At 34.3% G+C, this 18263-nt stretch overlaps 1 protein-coding gene across 3 annotated transcripts in view; it reads left to right on the plus strand.

Annotated features, from left to right (window-relative positions):
• Window positions 1-17265, plus strand: part of LOC142334114 (uncharacterized) — a 69158-nt gene extending 51893 nt beyond the window's left edge. For all 3 annotated transcript variants that reach the window (XM_075381828.1, XM_075381830.1, XM_075381829.1), the window contains exons 2-5: window positions 3343-3419; window positions 7047-7424; window positions 14676-15095; window positions 17033-17265. In XM_075381828.1, the coding sequence (XP_075237943.1) occupies window positions 3362-3419; window positions 7047-7424; window positions 14676-15095; window positions 17033-17133 (957 nt within the window). In that variant the 5' untranslated portion in view covers window positions 3343-3361 and the 3' untranslated portion in view covers window positions 17134-17265. The remainder of the gene's footprint in view (window positions 1-3342; window positions 3420-7046; window positions 7425-14675; window positions 15096-17032) is intronic.
• Window positions 17266-18263: the final 998 nt, after the last annotated feature.

Consider the following 18263-nt stretch of genomic DNA (forward strand, 5'->3'; position numbering starts at 1 on the left):
GATTAATGAAATAAAATTTTATATGCTTTCATTAAAAAGAAAAAAATGAAAATTATGAGCATATATAATTTAAAAGACGTACAAGGATGTCTTGTAATGTCCACATCAGATATTATTTGTTGAAAATCTAACGATAAAGAAACTAATTACTGTATAAACTTGGGGGACATACTTTTCTGCCTGATTTCATCTACGTCGTTTATAAAAAATATAATAAATTAATATTTAAAAATAATTTAATAGATAAATCAATTTATCTAATATTATTATTTATTTAAACAAAATAGTACAATATAGGTTTAATACATTGCCTTTCTCAATATAATTATTTAAAAAGTATTTTAATTATACACTTGAAAAAATATACATCTATATGATTTTGAAATATGTAGTATATAATACAAATATTATTTATTAGTTATTACGAAGAATTACGAGAAAACAATAAACAATTATTGATCTAAACAATACTAATTATTGAAAAAGAGTTAAAAGAAACATACCATTTAAAGATAGAAAATTCCTTCAAAATATTAAAAGTCCAGCATAATAAAATAAATGCCGTGATGAGTTGGAAAGGATTTTTATATATACATATATATGTTATGTCTATTCACAAAAATGAATATTATTAAAAATCTACTTTTAATTTATTATACTTCCAAATTTTACTAAATTAGATATACACGATATACAATAGATTATTTTAATAATGTATTTCCAGAAACAATACACCTAATTCACCAAATAAAACATTCGGCGGCTGCTGATTTGCAGTCTCAGGTATTTCTTAATTAAGTATTTTACAATACGATTGATTATTAAAAGTAAATACAAATATAAAAGTCGTATAGATATTTGATGAGCAACAGCATTCTGTTTTTTAACGGGTGACAAATTATTCAAATCCATTTTATCTAAATCTAACGTTTTTTTTTTTTGAAGTTTATAAACAATTCTGTCAAAAATTAATTCATTATATATCTTAAAATTTGGGATGCCCGAAACTTTAGGACATATTAGGATTTTAGGGTTATCCCTACAATTAATCTATACTATTATTTAAGAGAAAGTTATTTTTTTTGTTCCGGATAAAAAAAACTACATGATCAATAGCAACTTAATTTTTACCCCTGTTTTTTGCCATTATTGAGAAGGTTTTTAGATATATTTCTTCTTGAAAAATTTGGAAAAAGTATATATATTTTTTAGTAGTGGAAATTTTCCAATTGAAGGAAAAACTTCAATGAATTGAATTAATAAATTGTGAACTGTTAGTGTCTATCCTTGTGTGAGCTGGGTTTGAACAGAATGATTGATTATGAGTATTTAAAACCCAATTTCGAATCCAAGTTCGAAAGGTTAAAATAATTTTTTTTGAAATTGCGATTTAAAAGGATTAAAAATAGATTTTTGATTTTTTTCCGAAAACCTGATATTTTTTAATTTCAATGATGAGTGCAATCTTCATATCAGTGCTGAAAAAGGTAAAAACAAATTTGACGAAAGAATGTAATTTTTCCCAACCCAGACAACAGTAAACGAGATATTCAGTAGATTTGGTCTTGCAAATATTCTCCAGATAATTAAAAACCATTTTTGGGTTTTTTAAATTCCGGTTTTTTTTTAAGGGGTGGGAAAGTGTTGTGACCCACACAGTCGTTGCCACCGTTTTTGTATGTGTGACAGGCTGCAGTTACATCCCGTTACTTGTTTAACAAATACAAAATTAAAAAATTGACCCCTACGGAAAACCAAAGAAACAACACAGCGCGTGCGAAACTGCGCCGAAGAGTAGTAATATATTGTCCTTGAAACGTTTTCGCTATTTTTTTCTTCTAATTTACAATTTTTCTTTTTTCTTTTTGGGGCAAAATTATCAAAAGATATTATACTACTGGTATTCACTTAATCAAATTTTGATTAACTTCTAAAAGTACATAATTTCAAATATTATCAGTATTACTAGATTGAATCAATTTTTGATAATTTATTTCTTGATGCGATATTAATTTAGTATAGATATTATCAATATATTTACTACTTAGACCTATAAATTTAGACTTTTGTAATTCTAATATTTGCTGTAACATGTTCGTATTTAACTTTTGATATAATATTAATATATTCTGCATCTCTTTTTGCCGAACAGAAAACAAATTATAAAAAAGTATTGTCTATTTGTTCTACGATTGGCGATTTAAGAAAATAAATTACATCCTTAAAATTATTTTTAATAAATTCTAAAATTCACCAATTTTCACCAATTTTTTCTTTGTTCCAGTGAAAATCCATTTACATATTATTTGGAATCTTATTCTATTTCACTGATTAACTCCTAACCGATATAATACTAGGTTTCAGCGTTGCTAGTATACAAAAAAAAAACGAAGTTTATAATATTATTTCACAAATTATTTCACCGATTAATAAAATTTATTAAATTTCCTAATTCGGAAAAAAAATTCTTCAAATTTTTATTCGTTTCTGGCAGACCAAACAATGCTTCGATATTGCTACATTTGAGTATATAAATGAACACAATTGAAAGTTTGATAAAACATTAACAAAATGAACATTACAGACTTCACAAAATTCAACCACCTTTTCACTTTCCATTCTCCCTTTTCAATTTCCCAATTTTTATTTTTACAATATTCCTTTCCCACGTTTTCCACCATTTCTCCTTCTATTATTTCTCTTTACCATTTCCTATTCCCACCTTTCCCCTTTTTTTCTCTTTCTCCTTTCCATTTCGTTTTCCTTGTTTTCCCTATTTCCCATTTTTTTCTTCTTCTCTCTTTACCTTCTTCTCGTTTACTATTTTCTTTTGCCTTTACGTCTTACAGATAGCACTGTTTTTTAAAAAAAAGCATGATTTTACTTTTTACAGAAGTATTAGCTTAGGTATATAAATAGTAAGTATATAAAAGCACCCGCGTATTCGAATCCAACGTTATGTCAAAATTTCAAACCAATTGGTGAAGAAATTTCGGAGATTTAAGTTTTGAACAAAAAAACATTTATATTTTTATTTATGATATTATTTAAAACTATCTTCTATTAAAATTAACAGCTTTATTGAATTAATTAATAATATCTATATTAACAAAATATTAATTATTAATTTGACGTAAACAATCATGCTGTTTATAATTATTTATTACGATTAATGGTTTATGCGGTTGTTTAGCGGCAGTTCATACTTTCAACCAAATCGCTTTATTTTTTCTCGAAGTAACGGTAAATCTGTATCGTAGTTTAATTTACGCTACAGTTATACAAATTAAAAGATTATAAAAACAAAAAAAATATATATAAAACGTCTGTTTTTTTTTTTAGATTTTTCAACGAAGAGAAAATGATTCACATTAAATTGGTATTAATACTTTTCCTTTCTGTGGTGTACTATAATGAAGGTAAATATTTCTTATTTATATTACAAAAATTTAAACCGTAGTAAAGAAAACGTTTAACCTCGTAACACAAAATTTTGAAAGGAACAATTATTACTTTCCTGGTATCATAGTTATAGAAGAGCAATCTCACAACGACTTTGATTACGTACCCCAAAGACGCAAATAATTATTATTTTTTCCCATAAAATATAATATAAATATATATATATATATATATATATATATATATATATAATCCAGCTGTTTATTTATTTGAAACAATATAGCTTCACTCAATTTATTTTAAATTCATTTTTTACACTGGAATTTAATATGGGCATTTGATTGTATTTGTTTAGCAACATCAAAAAATCTGGTTTGATGTCCTCTGTTACTGAAATTTGATGATTTGAATTTAAATCTAATTTATTTCTGTATTTGTTTTAATTGCTGTTATTAAAGAAAAGATTATATATACTCGTATGTTGGATTAAAAAAAAGATTACATTCGTCGCTATTCTTATTAGTTAACTTACACTGTACCGAATTCAAGTACCTCATGAATCACACTTGGTTGATTATGCTGTTAGTCTCTATTATTGTCAGTGGTTTATTCGCTTTATTAAAGGGAGCATTAAAGTGTACGATGGTATATTTTTTTGTAGATGAAACTCCGTTTAATTTGAGTAGTTAATAGTTGAAACGATGACTATGGTGATCCAAAAATCCTCACACTTTCTATTTACGATCAGTACACTCACAGAAAATTGTTGAGTGATATGCAGTTTCCAGGCGAAGATTAATCGGTCTCATATAATTTAAAAATACTCTTACTGCAGTCCTCTACCAAAAAGTTGTTAACCAACTAATTAACAATTTATAATTAAATGATAAATTTGTTTATTCAACAAGAGGGGGTCACATGGAAGACGGAAAGGGCAACGATGGACGTTCTGAGAAAGAGAAATATCTACATATGGAGACCTACGTCATCCGATCTTTCTTCTGCAGATATTTTTTGTGGGATATCTAAAATTTTGTGTATTCAAACATAATCCACACAAAATTAAAGAACTGAAAGCCAATATAAATCAAGAATTACGAGAAACGGTAGATGTACGCTTCAAAAGTTGACTTTCCTGTTTTCTTCATATATATTCAAAGGCATGCATTGCTGAAGATCATGGACACTTACAAAAATTGTTATAAATATATTACATGTAAATATTGTTTTGCACAAATAGTGGTAATAATTATAATTAATTGCACTAAATATAGCACATCAGTTTTGTTTAAGTGGGTTGTTTTTGTTGGGTTGCTTTATACATGAAAATGGAATTACTGCAACAAGTAATAATGAAAATTGAGACATTTTAAAGAACTATTCAAGAAATAAAAATTTTCAGAAAGATAACCGGATTGGCAAAAATAAAACGGGTGCGTTGCGCTTTTCATAAAGACATACTAATAATGATCTCACGGGTAGAATTTTCGGTAATGATAACGATAGAATTTCTGTTCTATGTGCTCCGAAATTTCTGGGTGTTTCATACGATGGTAAATGCTCTTCGGATGAAAAAATTAATGTAATAATTTTATAAGAAAATCAAACCGTACTGTTTTTCCTTGAAACATCATAATACAAAACTATGCCTCAATATTTTTTTTTTTTAAATATGAATTATGCTAACGTGATTCCCGTCCAAAGTGTATATCACCTAATTCAAGCCGTAAAAAGACAGAAAGATATTTCAGAAACGGAAGACAGGCCACCAGAAAATTGTTAATTACATAATAATAAAAAATATTATTTTTACTTTGTCAACTACATAATTACAAATTGTTCTTTGTATACAAAGTAAACTAGTCTAATTCATTCTCGATTTCTGCAGGAATTGGTTATTCATTGTAATAAAAATTGGTTACTTCCTTGTAATAAAAAAACAGTTTTAGCGGAGATACAATTTGGAAGGATCTATGATGGTTTTACTTATTTTCTTTGTGTTTTCAGAGTAACCGAATTATGATATATGTACACGGCCATTACGGCCGTATACATAAATCGTATACATAATGGGTTTTTGAGATAGGTTCTCAAAAGACCATTAAATTAAAATTAAAATTAAACTTATCGATACCATTTCTTTCTTTCTTTCTTCTACGAGTCTCATTTATAGTTTGTTTAACCACCCTCGGGGCGACCAGAACCGCCGTTGAGCAGTATATCAGTCGCGCCAGGGTGCCGTGGCAGTTGAATCCTTCTTATAAACAGGCTATACGCATGCACAGCGTACACCCATAGCCTCGCGCCCTCAATCCACCCATGAGGGTTCCCCATGCCATCATCGGACACACCCCGACTCACTGCTCTTGAATGCAAGTGAGCCAAAATGGCCTAGGCAAGAGGGCTACCTCCCGTCACTATACGTGCCACGTTTCGAGACTCCCTTATATATATATATGCATGCATTTGAAATTAAAATTAAACTTATCAATACCATTTTTTCTTTATATATATATATATATATATATAAACTACCGCTTAGAGTTTCTTTTGTCACAGCTTTAAACTTTCATTTTATAGACTTTTAAGAATTCCACTGGCGTGTAAAAATGCAACTATATTTTCTTCATTTCCATTATCCAGATCAGCACTAATATTATTTCTAAGACGGAACCTCTTTCTGAGGTCCTCATATATGGTACACTCTTCTATTAGATGCTTGATTGTCAGTGTTTTATTACAAACACCGCACATTGGTCTCACTTCGCCGGTTAACAAATATAAATTTGTTAATCGCATGTGACCGATTCTAAGTCTGGTCACCGCTACTTGTTCACGGCGAGTCAACTTAAAGTCGCTTTTCCATTTATAAGGAGAAGTTTTAACTGAGTTTAATTTTGTATTTAAACTTCTCCATTCAGCGTTCCACTTGTTTCTTACTATGTTTGTTAAGACGGTTTTTAACATCTGCCACTCTTACAGGAAATGCATCCAAATCATCGCAGACTGTTGCCTTTCTGGCAGCTTCGTCTGCGATTTCATTACCTGTAATACCAGCATGCCCCGGAGTCCATAAAAAATATATTTTCTCATTTTCACCTTACTCTTATTCCCAAAAAAATATTTTTTTTTCGTTTCTTTATTCAAACTCATATCCTTGTACGTCGATGATTTCATTACATTAAAATTAACCGTCGGTTTTGCATTTAGGAAATTTCATTTAATAGTGAGAAATAATAAGCTTCTATTTTTTTAGTTTTTCTTCGTCAGTATTCTTTTTTTTTAATACTTACGGTTTAGTTTAACCGATTTTTATGGAACGTTGAATGATTACTTTTGATTACGACGCATTGATTTTATTTAATTTCGGTTATAATTTGTCAACCCGGACACCATATGTTCCGTATCTCATATATTTATTTTGATAGAATAATATTTTACACAACTCTTTTTTGCACGCTTACATACTCTATTGATTCATTTAATTTTCCACGCAAATTATAATCTGTAGAGAGCCAATCTCTAGAGAGCCGGTTACTTACACATTTTTCTTGGCAACATCGGGTTGATGGGAGTTACAACCGAAGAATCTAGTAGTTTTTCTCAGCTAAATGTAAGTATTGATGTATTTTGTTTGCTTTCAGCTAATGGCCAATCTGCTATCGATAAAACCAATGGGTTGAATTATTTTTTAAAAGAAAAACAAAGTATAACTGACTTATTTAACAGGCCGCATTTATATCATACACAGATAAGCTGTTATCTTTGTATACTTGCTGAAATTAATGAACAATTAGAATTAATACAACGTTCACCAAAAAACGATAAATCAAGTAAATTTCGTATAGAAATATATAAGGATAAATCTGAAAATTGGAAAAATTACTGTGAAAAAGGCATGCCGACTGATACCAGAAAGTCATTTTTTGATATTTATACTACAGTACATTACAAAACATCACTTCCAAGAAAAAAGGCGTTCGTTATTTCTGACTGCATAAAATTATTTACTAGAGGAGAATGTAAGTATTCTTTTTGTATAACGGGATTTTTTTTTTATAAAGCATATTTTGATATTACTATTCTCCTATCGACCAAAAATTTCTTCTTAATTTACCTACAGAACCCGCTAATTAATATAAATGTTATGGTAAATTTGATTAATTTTGGTGTTTATGCATAAACACGAATGAAATTTATTAATCGTAATCAAATTTTGGAGAATTTAATAAACATACGGTCACTTTACATACTCTGGAGTCTCTGTTGAGAAGGTTGTGTTAAATAGTGCTCCTGCGTTAGTGTGTGTTACTAGTGCTTGAGCGTTAGTGTTCTGCTTCGTTTCCGGCCACCAGTGTCCTTCACCATGTGACCTTGTCAACTTCCCATTAGGACGTCAAGCCAGGCCCATAACAAAGCTATTCCCAACGACCGGATAAGTTTTAAACCTTTCTTTAAAAACTTTCTAATTTTATTTATATCTATAAGTTAATACTTGTATAGCTCTTGTTAATACTTGTTTATTATCTACATGTTAATATTTTATTAGTGAATACAATTTAACTTTTACAAGTAATTTGACTTCTAGATTAACCTTTTTAATTGTATTTTTAATTTTCTACGACAGGTCTTTCATCGAAGTCAAAAATAGTTAATTAACTTAATATTAATTTAAATTTTAGCAGTACTCTTCAGACGATTCTTTCTTAATTGAAAGCTATCTAATCCGAACTTGTCCTTCTCCCTCGTTATCCCGCCCGGAGTTTTCTGATGGTGGAGAGGATAACGGTGTGGGAGCAAGAAAACGTTTAAGCGTAGGTCGGTAACCACGGGTGATAAACCCTCCGAGAAGCCAAACACTACGAGGGGCAGCTCTGAAACGGCAGCTGCCACCATGGAGGTTTTTTTTTTTTTGTCTTCAGTCATTTGACTGGTTTGATGCAGCTCTCCAAGATTCCCTATCTAGTGCTAGACGTTTCATTTCAGTATACCCTCTACATCCTACATCCCCAACAATTTGTTTTACATACTCCAAACGTGGCCTGCCTACACAATTTTTCCCTTCTACCTGTCCTTCCAATACTAAAGCGACTATTCCAGGATGCCTTAGTATGTGGCCTATAAGTCTGTCTCTTCTTTTAACTATATTTTTCCAAATGCTACTTTCTTCATCTATTTGCCGCAATACCTCTTCATTTGTCACTTTATCCACCCATCTGATTTTTAACATTCTCCTATAGCACCACATTTCAAAAGCTTCTAATCTTTTCTTCTCAGATACTCCGATTGTCCAAGTTTCACTTCCATATAAAGCGACACTCCAAACATACACTTTCAAAAATCTTTTCCTGACATTTAACTTCATTTTTGATGTAAACAAATTATATTTCTTACTGAAGGCTCGTTTAGCTTGTGCTATTCGGCATTTTATATCGCTCCTGCTTCGTCCATCTTTAGTAATTTTACTTCCCAAATAACAAAATTCTTCTACCTCCATAATCTTTTCTCCTCCTATTTTCACATTCAGGGGTCCATCTTTGTTATTTCTACTACATTTCATTACTTTTGTTTTGTTCTTGTTTATTTTCATGCGATAGTTTTTGCGTAGGACTTCATCTATGCCGTTCATTGTTTCTTCTAAATCCTTTTTACTCTCGGCTAGAATTACTATATCATCAGCAAATCGTAGCATCTTTATCTTTTCACCTTGTACTGTTACTCCGAATCTAAATTGTTCTTTAACATCATTAACTGCTAGTTCCATGTAAAGATTAAAAAGTAACGGCGATAGGGAACATCCTTGTCGGACTCCCTTTCTTATTAGGGCTTCTTTCTTATGTTCTTCAATTGTTATTGTTGCTGTTTGGTTCCTGTACATGTTAGCAATTGTTCTTCTATCTCTGTATTTGAACCCTAATTTTTTTAAAATGCTGAACATTTTATTCCAGTCTACGTTATCGAAAGCCTTTTCTAGGTCTATAAACGCCAAGTATGTTGGTTTGTTTTTCTTTAATCTTCCTTCTACTATTAATCTGAGGCCTAAAATTGCTTCCCTTGTCCCTATACTTTTCCTGAAACCAAATTGGTCTTCTCCTAACACTTCTTCCACTCTCCTCTCAATTCTTCTGTATAAAATTCTAGTTAAGATTTTTGATGCATGACTAGTTAAACTAATTGTTCTGTATTCTTCACATTTATCTGTCCCTGCTTTCTTTGGTATCATAACTATAACACTTTTTTTGAAGTCTGATGGAAATTCCCCATTTTCATAAATATTACACACCAGTTTGTATAATCTATCAATCGCTTCCTCACCTGCACTGCGCAGCAATTCTACAGGTATTCCGTCTATTCCAGGAGCCTTTCTGGACCATGGAGGTTAGCGATGGTAATTCCTTGCAATCACCGGTACTAGGCGGGAGAAAATCCCACCTATCATGTTGGACTGCCCCAAGGAGTGGCCAACGCTGGCGAGAGCAATCTCCGCCATTATCAGAGGGCGCCTGGTAGCCAAAACTACAGAGCGGGCTTTCTGTAAGGCTGCAGCTAAGCAGCGAAGGCGACTTCAGAGAAGTACAGCGTTTTCTGCATTCTAAGCGAGTCGCCTTTCACTCCTTTCAACTCCCAAACGATAGGTAGCTCAAAGTGGTTATCCGGGGCATCCCTTATGGGGCCAACCCGGAAGAGGTAAAAGAGGAGTTGACCTCGCTTGGTTACGAGGCACTTTCAGTTAATAAGCTGACGACGAGGGACAGAAGGAAAACCACCATGTGCCTCGTCACCTTAAAACGAACGCTGCCACCAGAGGCATTTATGACGTGAAAAACTTATTCTATTGTAGAATTAAGATAACCACATTTGTGTCTCGCGGCGTCCGCCCAAAATGCCACAGATGCCAAAAGTTCGGACACTCGTTGAACTATTGCCGCACGGCACAGGTCTGTGTGAAATGTGGTGGAGACCACGACACGGCGACGTGTTTGTAGCCGCGCGAAGAGCCTGTCTCGTGTGCAAAATGTAAAAGGCTGCACCCGGCCAATTACAGGGGCTGTTTTTATTATAAGGAGCAGCTGAACGAGCAAAAGGACACTCAGAAAACGTGCGCTGTTACTGACGGACGTAGCTGGACACGAGTTGCCGGAAGGAGAAAACCGAGCCCCCAGACACAGGTAGTTTTACCGACGGCAACGATGACGGTGGATAAAGGACAATCACTTACCCCGACACCAACAAACCTAAACCGGCAATAGTTACGAGAAAGGTGGAAGCAAAAAAGCCAAATAAGCGTGCTCCGCAGGGAAAAAAGGCAGGCGAACAATCGGCAAAATCAAAGAGGGCGGGTGCCAAACGTACGACGTCTTGAAAACACACCAAGGTCCCAGATGCCCACGCCCCACCAAAAAGGCGTTAACGACTCCCGGCCCCTGCAGCGGCAAAATAAATATAACCGCACTCCCGAAGGAGAGTTCCGGCAAGGATTTCTTGTCACAAGTGACAATTAAATATGTCCTACCGGAAATTATAGCAATATTGCCCCGCCTGGTGCAAGCAAAATCTCTTAAGGACTGCAATCAGTCCATTATAGAGTGCCTCATGAACCTGCTATCTAGGCATGGTTAGGCAAACTCTCAGATTGCTACAGTGGAACGCCAATCCAGTAGTAGGCTAAACGGCAGAACTATGCCGTCTGGCCGAGGATCCACTAACAGACGTGATACTGTTGTCTAAAACGTGTCTGAACGCAAACAAATAACTGACCATTCGGAATTACTTTACGTATAGGACGGATAGGCCAGTACGACCCGGACGACCTGCCAGCGGCGGAACCGAAATTTAAGTCTGCAGACGCCGTATACACACGCGGGTTGACTTCAACACTAACGTAATGGAGCAGACGTGTACATGTGGATTATCTAGCCACGGTGTATCGGCTGATTTCAGCTTATAAGAAGCCAAACTCAGCAATACCCGGTGCAGATCTAGATGCCGTGCTAGAAAATTGGGATGGGCCCATGATATTCATGGGCGACGCTAAGCACGAGTCTTGGAATAACAATCTGACAAGTGCAAATGACAGATTGCTATACGGAAGGGCACGAGCACGCTGGCTAGTCATCATAGGCCCCGAGGTGCCCTCCTTCGTTCATCAAACGGGCAGATCGAGACCTGATGTACTCGAAATCGCAATCATGAAGGCGGTAACAACTTCGGTCATGACTGAATCGATAAAAGAACTCAGCTCGGACCACTCTCCTCTATTATTGGAGTTAGGCCAAGTAGGGCGCGGCCGAGACCCCCCAACTATACGCCGAAGATCAGTAAGTTGGAAAAGGTTGTATGTAACTCTCCAACGGGATTACAAACCAGCGAATACTGAACTCTTGATACACCGGAGGAAATCGACGACACGGTCGAACGCGTCACATCGTCAATGACCGAGGCTCTGCCAAACAGCTCTACGGAAAAGACCACGAGGCCTATCCGTAATAATCTTCCACCTCACGTCTCTGATGCTATAGGAGAAAAGCGCCAACTGAGGAGGAGATACCGAATCATCCTGTCCCCCGATGATAAAAGGGCTTTTTATATTCAAACGGAGAGAGTGAAACAGCTACTGGCACAACATCGAGAGGATTCATGGAATGAATACCTCGCTTCGCTCTCAGACGATCACTCCTCGGTGTTTAGGCTAAACAAAAAACTACGAGAAGGAAAGAAGCCCCGCCACCCGGTTGTGGGGCAACAAGGCTTTTTGGCATATTCGGAGGCGGACAGGGCGGAAGTTTTCGCCGACACACTGGAGAACCAACTTATTCTAAACCCTCCTCCGGCCACGAACGACGACCACACAACCGAGGTGGAGTACTTTCTCGTAGATTACTTAGTACAGGTGGAGGACGCCCCACTAGAATTAGACAAAGTCACTGAGGCGGAGGTTTCCGCTGCAATCAAAGCCACACGCCCCGACTAGACTCCAATTGTTGACGGGATCGCTGCCCGCGCATTTCGGAATGATCCGCCGGCTCTTATAGAGACCATAACCGTAATATTCACGTCAATTTTGTACGTTGGATATTTTCCGAATTGCTGGAATAGCATAGCGGCTTGCTGTATAAACTCGCACATATGACGATTCCCTGCTGCTATGTCAGATTGATACGGTCTTATTTACTAGACCGATAATTTGTTGTACGCGTAGGGAGAACAATCTCCTCCACCAGAGACGTAGTCGCTGGGTTCCCTAAAGGAGCAGTGCTTTCGCCGTTTTTGTAGACGGCCTACGTCAACGATATACCTCTGACGGAAGAAGTCAAAACAGCTCTATACGCAGACAACACGGCATATTATTATGAATCCGGAAGTGTAGATTACTCGATCGAGGGACTCCAACGGCAACTTTGATCTATTAGAGCCTTGGCTCGATATGTGGAGAATCAAGGTCAACGGTGAAAAATTGGTGGCAGTGATGTTCACGTACAAGACATGTGCTCCAGCCAGGCAACTGGAAATCTCAGGAGAGGAAATCCCCTTTGAGAAAACAGTCAAGTATCTAGTAGTAGTCCTGGACAAACGGCTTACCATAGCAGAACATGTTAAATATGTGACCCAAAGGGCAAAGGTCGTCAGGACCTCACTATACCCAATAATGAACAGTGCAAGCCCATATCCGCTTTTGTTGAACTTCCGCTTGAACTATCCGCTTTTTGTTGAGTTTTGTTGAACTCCACGCTTCAAAAGAAATTAACAGACATCACCCCACACTGTCCGACGAAGAGACCATAATTCTATTTAGTCAGCATATGCGACTCCCTACGGAGAACCGGGCGCATTTCTCCCTCCAAATAACTAGAGCTCTGGCGCACTCCTGCTAGCCCATAGGTCCTGGTACCGAAAGTACTCCAGCAGATGAACTAAAGGGGAATCACGCCGGAAGAAAACCATGCCTTCTTAAAATTTCGTATATTTGAACTGAATCCACGAGCATACGAGGAAAGAATTTTAGTTCCGTGTACAAAATTCTGAATTTCCAACTAAATTATTCCATAAATGCACCTCAGATTTATTATTTCTGATAAATGATTTAAAAACTTCCTGTTTACTGTTTGTTTCTCTTTAGCACATTTTTGAATCTTCAACATTTCATATTTTTAATGCTTACTTGGGGTTTTATCTCGGGTTTTAATTTGAGGACATTATGCAAATTACTGAGCAGATTCTTTTCCTTCTTATAGTGGATGTTTTGTATTGTAATGGCGTCGCCTTTTTTAATTCTTCGAAATTAAAAATGATCAGATTTTCTTTTTTATGCTCGTGTAAGAGGAAATCTGTTCAGTTAACATAATCGTTATGCAATTTACTGGTTTACAGGAGAAGAGAACGTAATGCAGAATGCTAGACATGGACGCTAAAACTCTTTTCCAGTGTACACGTAACACCAGGACATACGGTTAAAACAATACTGAAGAACGCAAAATGTACTGTGAAAATGGCAGACTATATATGAATAATGGAAAGGTGTTTCAAGAAAAGAAAATTTTCTGCCGGTATCGATCGATGAATTCTTTGTTAGGTTCCTCTACAATGGCCTCTTTAAACATGTGAATCTGTGAAAGTAACAAATTCCGAAATGAATACCGATCGTAGCAATTAACAAATATGTTAATTGCTGCGATCGGTAGGATATACCAATGTGAGTTCACAAACGGCCCTTAGGAAACAGTTTTAGGAAACAGATTGTTTCTCCTCTGGCAGGGCCAATCTAAGGTGGCTGCGGCGTCGTTGAATCTATCTCCTACATGCCGTCAAAGTTTCCTTTTTCATTTATTGTTATTTATTCAAAATACGGCTCGCGAAAAGACTACAAAAACGATCAGATGACTGAAAATCTGATCGTTTATTCAGAAAACATTTTTACTATGAAAAGAAATGAAAATACTCGTATTTTTCTTAAAAAATTCATTGATAATAACTATTTCAGGTTATATTGAAAAGGAAAATGCAATTTCAAATTTTTCCCCAATGTAAAAAAATTTATTACAGTTTTATCGGCATCAAAGATGAACGGGACGCATAATACCCGTTATGCCAATACTGTTTTTTGTCAATAAAGAAGAAAAATTTACAGATAAATAAAATAGTTATAGTTTTTCCCTTATCGTTTCTTTGTTGTAATTTACCACACAAATGACTGAGGATTATAAGTCTCGTTTAAAATTTTAGATGTTATTGTACTTCTATATATATATACATTATTTTTTTTTTTTATTTTGCAGCCAGTATTACGGATTTTGATAAAATAAAACAACGTTATCAAGATGATTATCTGAGTCACGAGATTTTTCAAAATCAAGTTGATGCAAATGTTTCGAATAAAAATTGTATGAATTGTATTAAAGATTTTGTAAATTATGAACAACATAGGTGGTATCAAATTGAACCAACAGTACGTTCTTCTTTGAATTACGGTAAAATGATAACAGCTGAACACCAGGACACTATGAGAGATATATTTATAAACTATAACAGGTATATTGATGCAGTGCAGTCATGGATCACTACATGTTCGAGTACTTCAACAAACGATATTATGAAAAATTTTCAATCAGGACTTGAATTTCAAAAAATAAACCCATTAATATCACACGGAAAAAGTGAAAGAATGGAGGAATGTATATATCATTATATTAATGAAAGTAAGTAAAATTAAACGTAATGTAAGATTATTTGTCAAAGCATAGAGAGTCAACATCGCAGATGTTGACTGATCTTGACAGGCGACTGAAACGTCCTGTCTACCCAGTTCATTCTTCCGTTAACTATACCACAAGCGCTGTACTTTAGACGCTGTAGGCAGTAATACAGCGCGTTTATATTTCTGTTTACACATTCTTAGCTATACCGTGTAACAACAAAGCGATACTCACAGTTTACTTAGCTACCTGAACTTCAGTTTAATGTTTTAGATCTCAGCCATAAGAGAAGGCTCAAACTGAATTAATATTCTTATAATATTTTCCAGTTACACCAGTAAATATCTAAAATTGAGAAATTGTGATAAATTTCATGATTCGGATTAATTAAACCATACTAATTAACAAAATCATATCAAAGGTTACGGACTCGTGTCGTACAAAATTACAAATTATTAAATTCATTTAATAAAAATTAAAATTAAAATTCTATAATACATTATCGGATACATTGATGGGTGAATTAATACTGTGAATATTTGACGTGAAAAACAGGATTTGAATAAGTTTCATTAGCGATAAATTAATAATGTCCGCCCAGAATATTCATAGAATATTATTCTAACCTATACTAGAAAGATGCTACTAGTAAAATATTAAATAAAAAAGAATCCTCGGCTGCGTTTTCAGTGCTGTGATTAATTATTGGTCATCCTGACCCCCGTAAGGCAACATATCCGCCTTCTGAAAATCCCCGTCTTCACTTTACCCACTCAATTACTAGCTGTAACAGACTTTATGAAAGATCGACTTTTCGACTGCCAAACCTCATTAGCTACCAGAGTCATCAATCTGGCATCTTACACGATGCCAAAGATGCAGATGTCTGGACAGGTATTTCCATCAGTTTGTTCTTTCCCCTTTACTGCCGCCTTTGTTTTAGGCTTCTTGCAATTTCGCTCAACTAGTTTAATATGTGGCACTCGCATCTAACTCGCTAATCCTTTCGCGGAAGCGCGTTCCCCTTGTCTATCTATAAAATCAAATTACTCGAAAATAGTTATTTTCCTTAACAACATTTTAAACTAAACTGCAATATCAAATATTTATTTAATTGAGTATACTGAAAAAATGCAAATTCTATTCTCTCATCCATTAAAAAAGTGTTTTTCGTAAACACGTAAGTTTTATCCTGCGGATTTCCAAATTTATTCGTACTTTGTCAAAAACAATCTAGTGATTCCATCGACACACCGCAGCTCTATCACACAGTTCTTAATACAATCTACTTCTATTCTTAAAACTAATAGCTAAACTAGTCGGGTCTAGATGCCAAAACGCCTATCTTTGGGAAGGAAGCGCCCAACCAGGCCCCTAGTCAAACGGGTAGTCGGTTAGATTAAAACCATTACAGTCATTAAAACTAGTACTTCCGCCAATCTAACACAATTTTTCATTTCTATCAAACAACTGCTAGTCGGTAACAGGAAAACAATGACGTAAAATGATGGATTTTGTTTTTTAACGCTTATAAGTAAAATATTTAATATTTTAGTTTTAATAATATTTTTTTTTTACTTAGCATATTTTGCCAATATTTATGTTTTTTATTTATTTTTATTGCAAAGATAAGAAAAAAAATGCCTTCACAAAAGAAAAGTATTGTTCCTTATAGTTTTTTTTATGTTATAGTAATTCGTCTTAGCATTGATTAAATTTTTTACTTCTCTTTAATAAACAGTTACGTTAATTTTACCAAATTTCATCATGTTGGTGTGAACAAGTGTTATCGGAAATTGATAATCTGCAGATAATCTTCTATCGTCGAGATATGAAAATAAAATTAGTATCTCTCTATTTAGCATCATTAGTGTCTTTCAATTTTATTAATGTTTTTTTTTTTTTTTTTTTTATAAATAATATTTTTCTTTACTTTTCAGAGAGATACAGAAATTTATTAGCTTCTACAGGGAAAAAGGTAAACTCTGAAAATGAAGTTGAAACTAAGGTAACTGAGCTCATACGCCAAATTACTTATTAATAAGTAACTCTACGTGGAAACTCGATTATATGAAAAATTCGAAATAAATATTTTATTAGTAATTCGAATTTCTTGTTAAATAAATAATATGAAATCGATAATAAATAAAAAGTAAAAAAAAATAAAACGAAATTTTCTAATTTAATGTATTTTTCACCTTTCCTGATTTATCATAAAATAGCTTTCAATCTGTTTTGTTTGCATTTTCTACTGCTCTTAAAAAAATGAAGGTTTTTCGGATTTGTTTTTTTAATTTTTTAGAAGTATATGATATTTAGAAATGTAAGTTTTTAAAATTAAGAAATTGAATAATTTCGTTGATTATCCTAAATATACGACCGATCAAAGAGTTGGTTAAGATTTTAAAACCGGGTGAAAGAAAAATAATCGCAACCGGCATTGCTATTTCACTGCATAAAAAATATAAAGCGCAAATAATACCTAGATTGGTTATGGCGATAAGCTATAGCTTTACAGATGTCAATTCACCAGGTACAGTCGATGCTGATTACCATGGCGAAATTAAAGTCGTCTTATTAATTTGGGCTATAAGGATTTTACAGTGCAGTTGGGAATGAGAATCGCGCAAATGATAATATCTAAATAAAAACGCCTATCGTTGACGGAAAAGTGAAACACTAGATGAAACTGAACGTAATAACAATGGTTTTGGTTCGACTGATTTTATATTTAGAGGGAGTGAGCGGGGCTTAGGTCACCTGATCAGAATACTGGTCTCTGATTGGCTGCTGTGCGTCAAGCGGTCATCTGCATCTGTTGTCCCTGGATTTGATTCTTGTTCTGTCCAGTTGTTAGGCTGTTTGTGTCCGCATACTGACGAAAGTGGTTTTTGCCTACTTTTTTAACTGTTTGTTGGAACGTGTAAATCTCAAAATTCTCTTCAAAGTTGGTGACAAGAACCTCGTTCTGATTTTTTACATGCCATTGACGCTCTTGCCAGTAGTTGGTAATGTTTTAGATAAGGTACTGTACTTCTGTTTGAATGAGCGTTTAAAAAAAAAAAAAAATTTGCTGATTGACTATCAGTATGGATTTGGTTCAGCCATGGGCACAGAGGGTGCTATTATATGTGCAAGGTATATTTTGGATATATCAGGGTCTTTAAAAAT

This window comes from Lycorma delicatula, chromosome 13 (genome assembly GCF_047948215.1).
Source record: "Lycorma delicatula isolate Av1 chromosome 13, ASM4794821v1, whole genome shotgun sequence".
Lineage (NCBI taxonomy): Eukaryota > Metazoa > Arthropoda > Insecta > Hemiptera > Fulgoridae > Lycorma > Lycorma delicatula.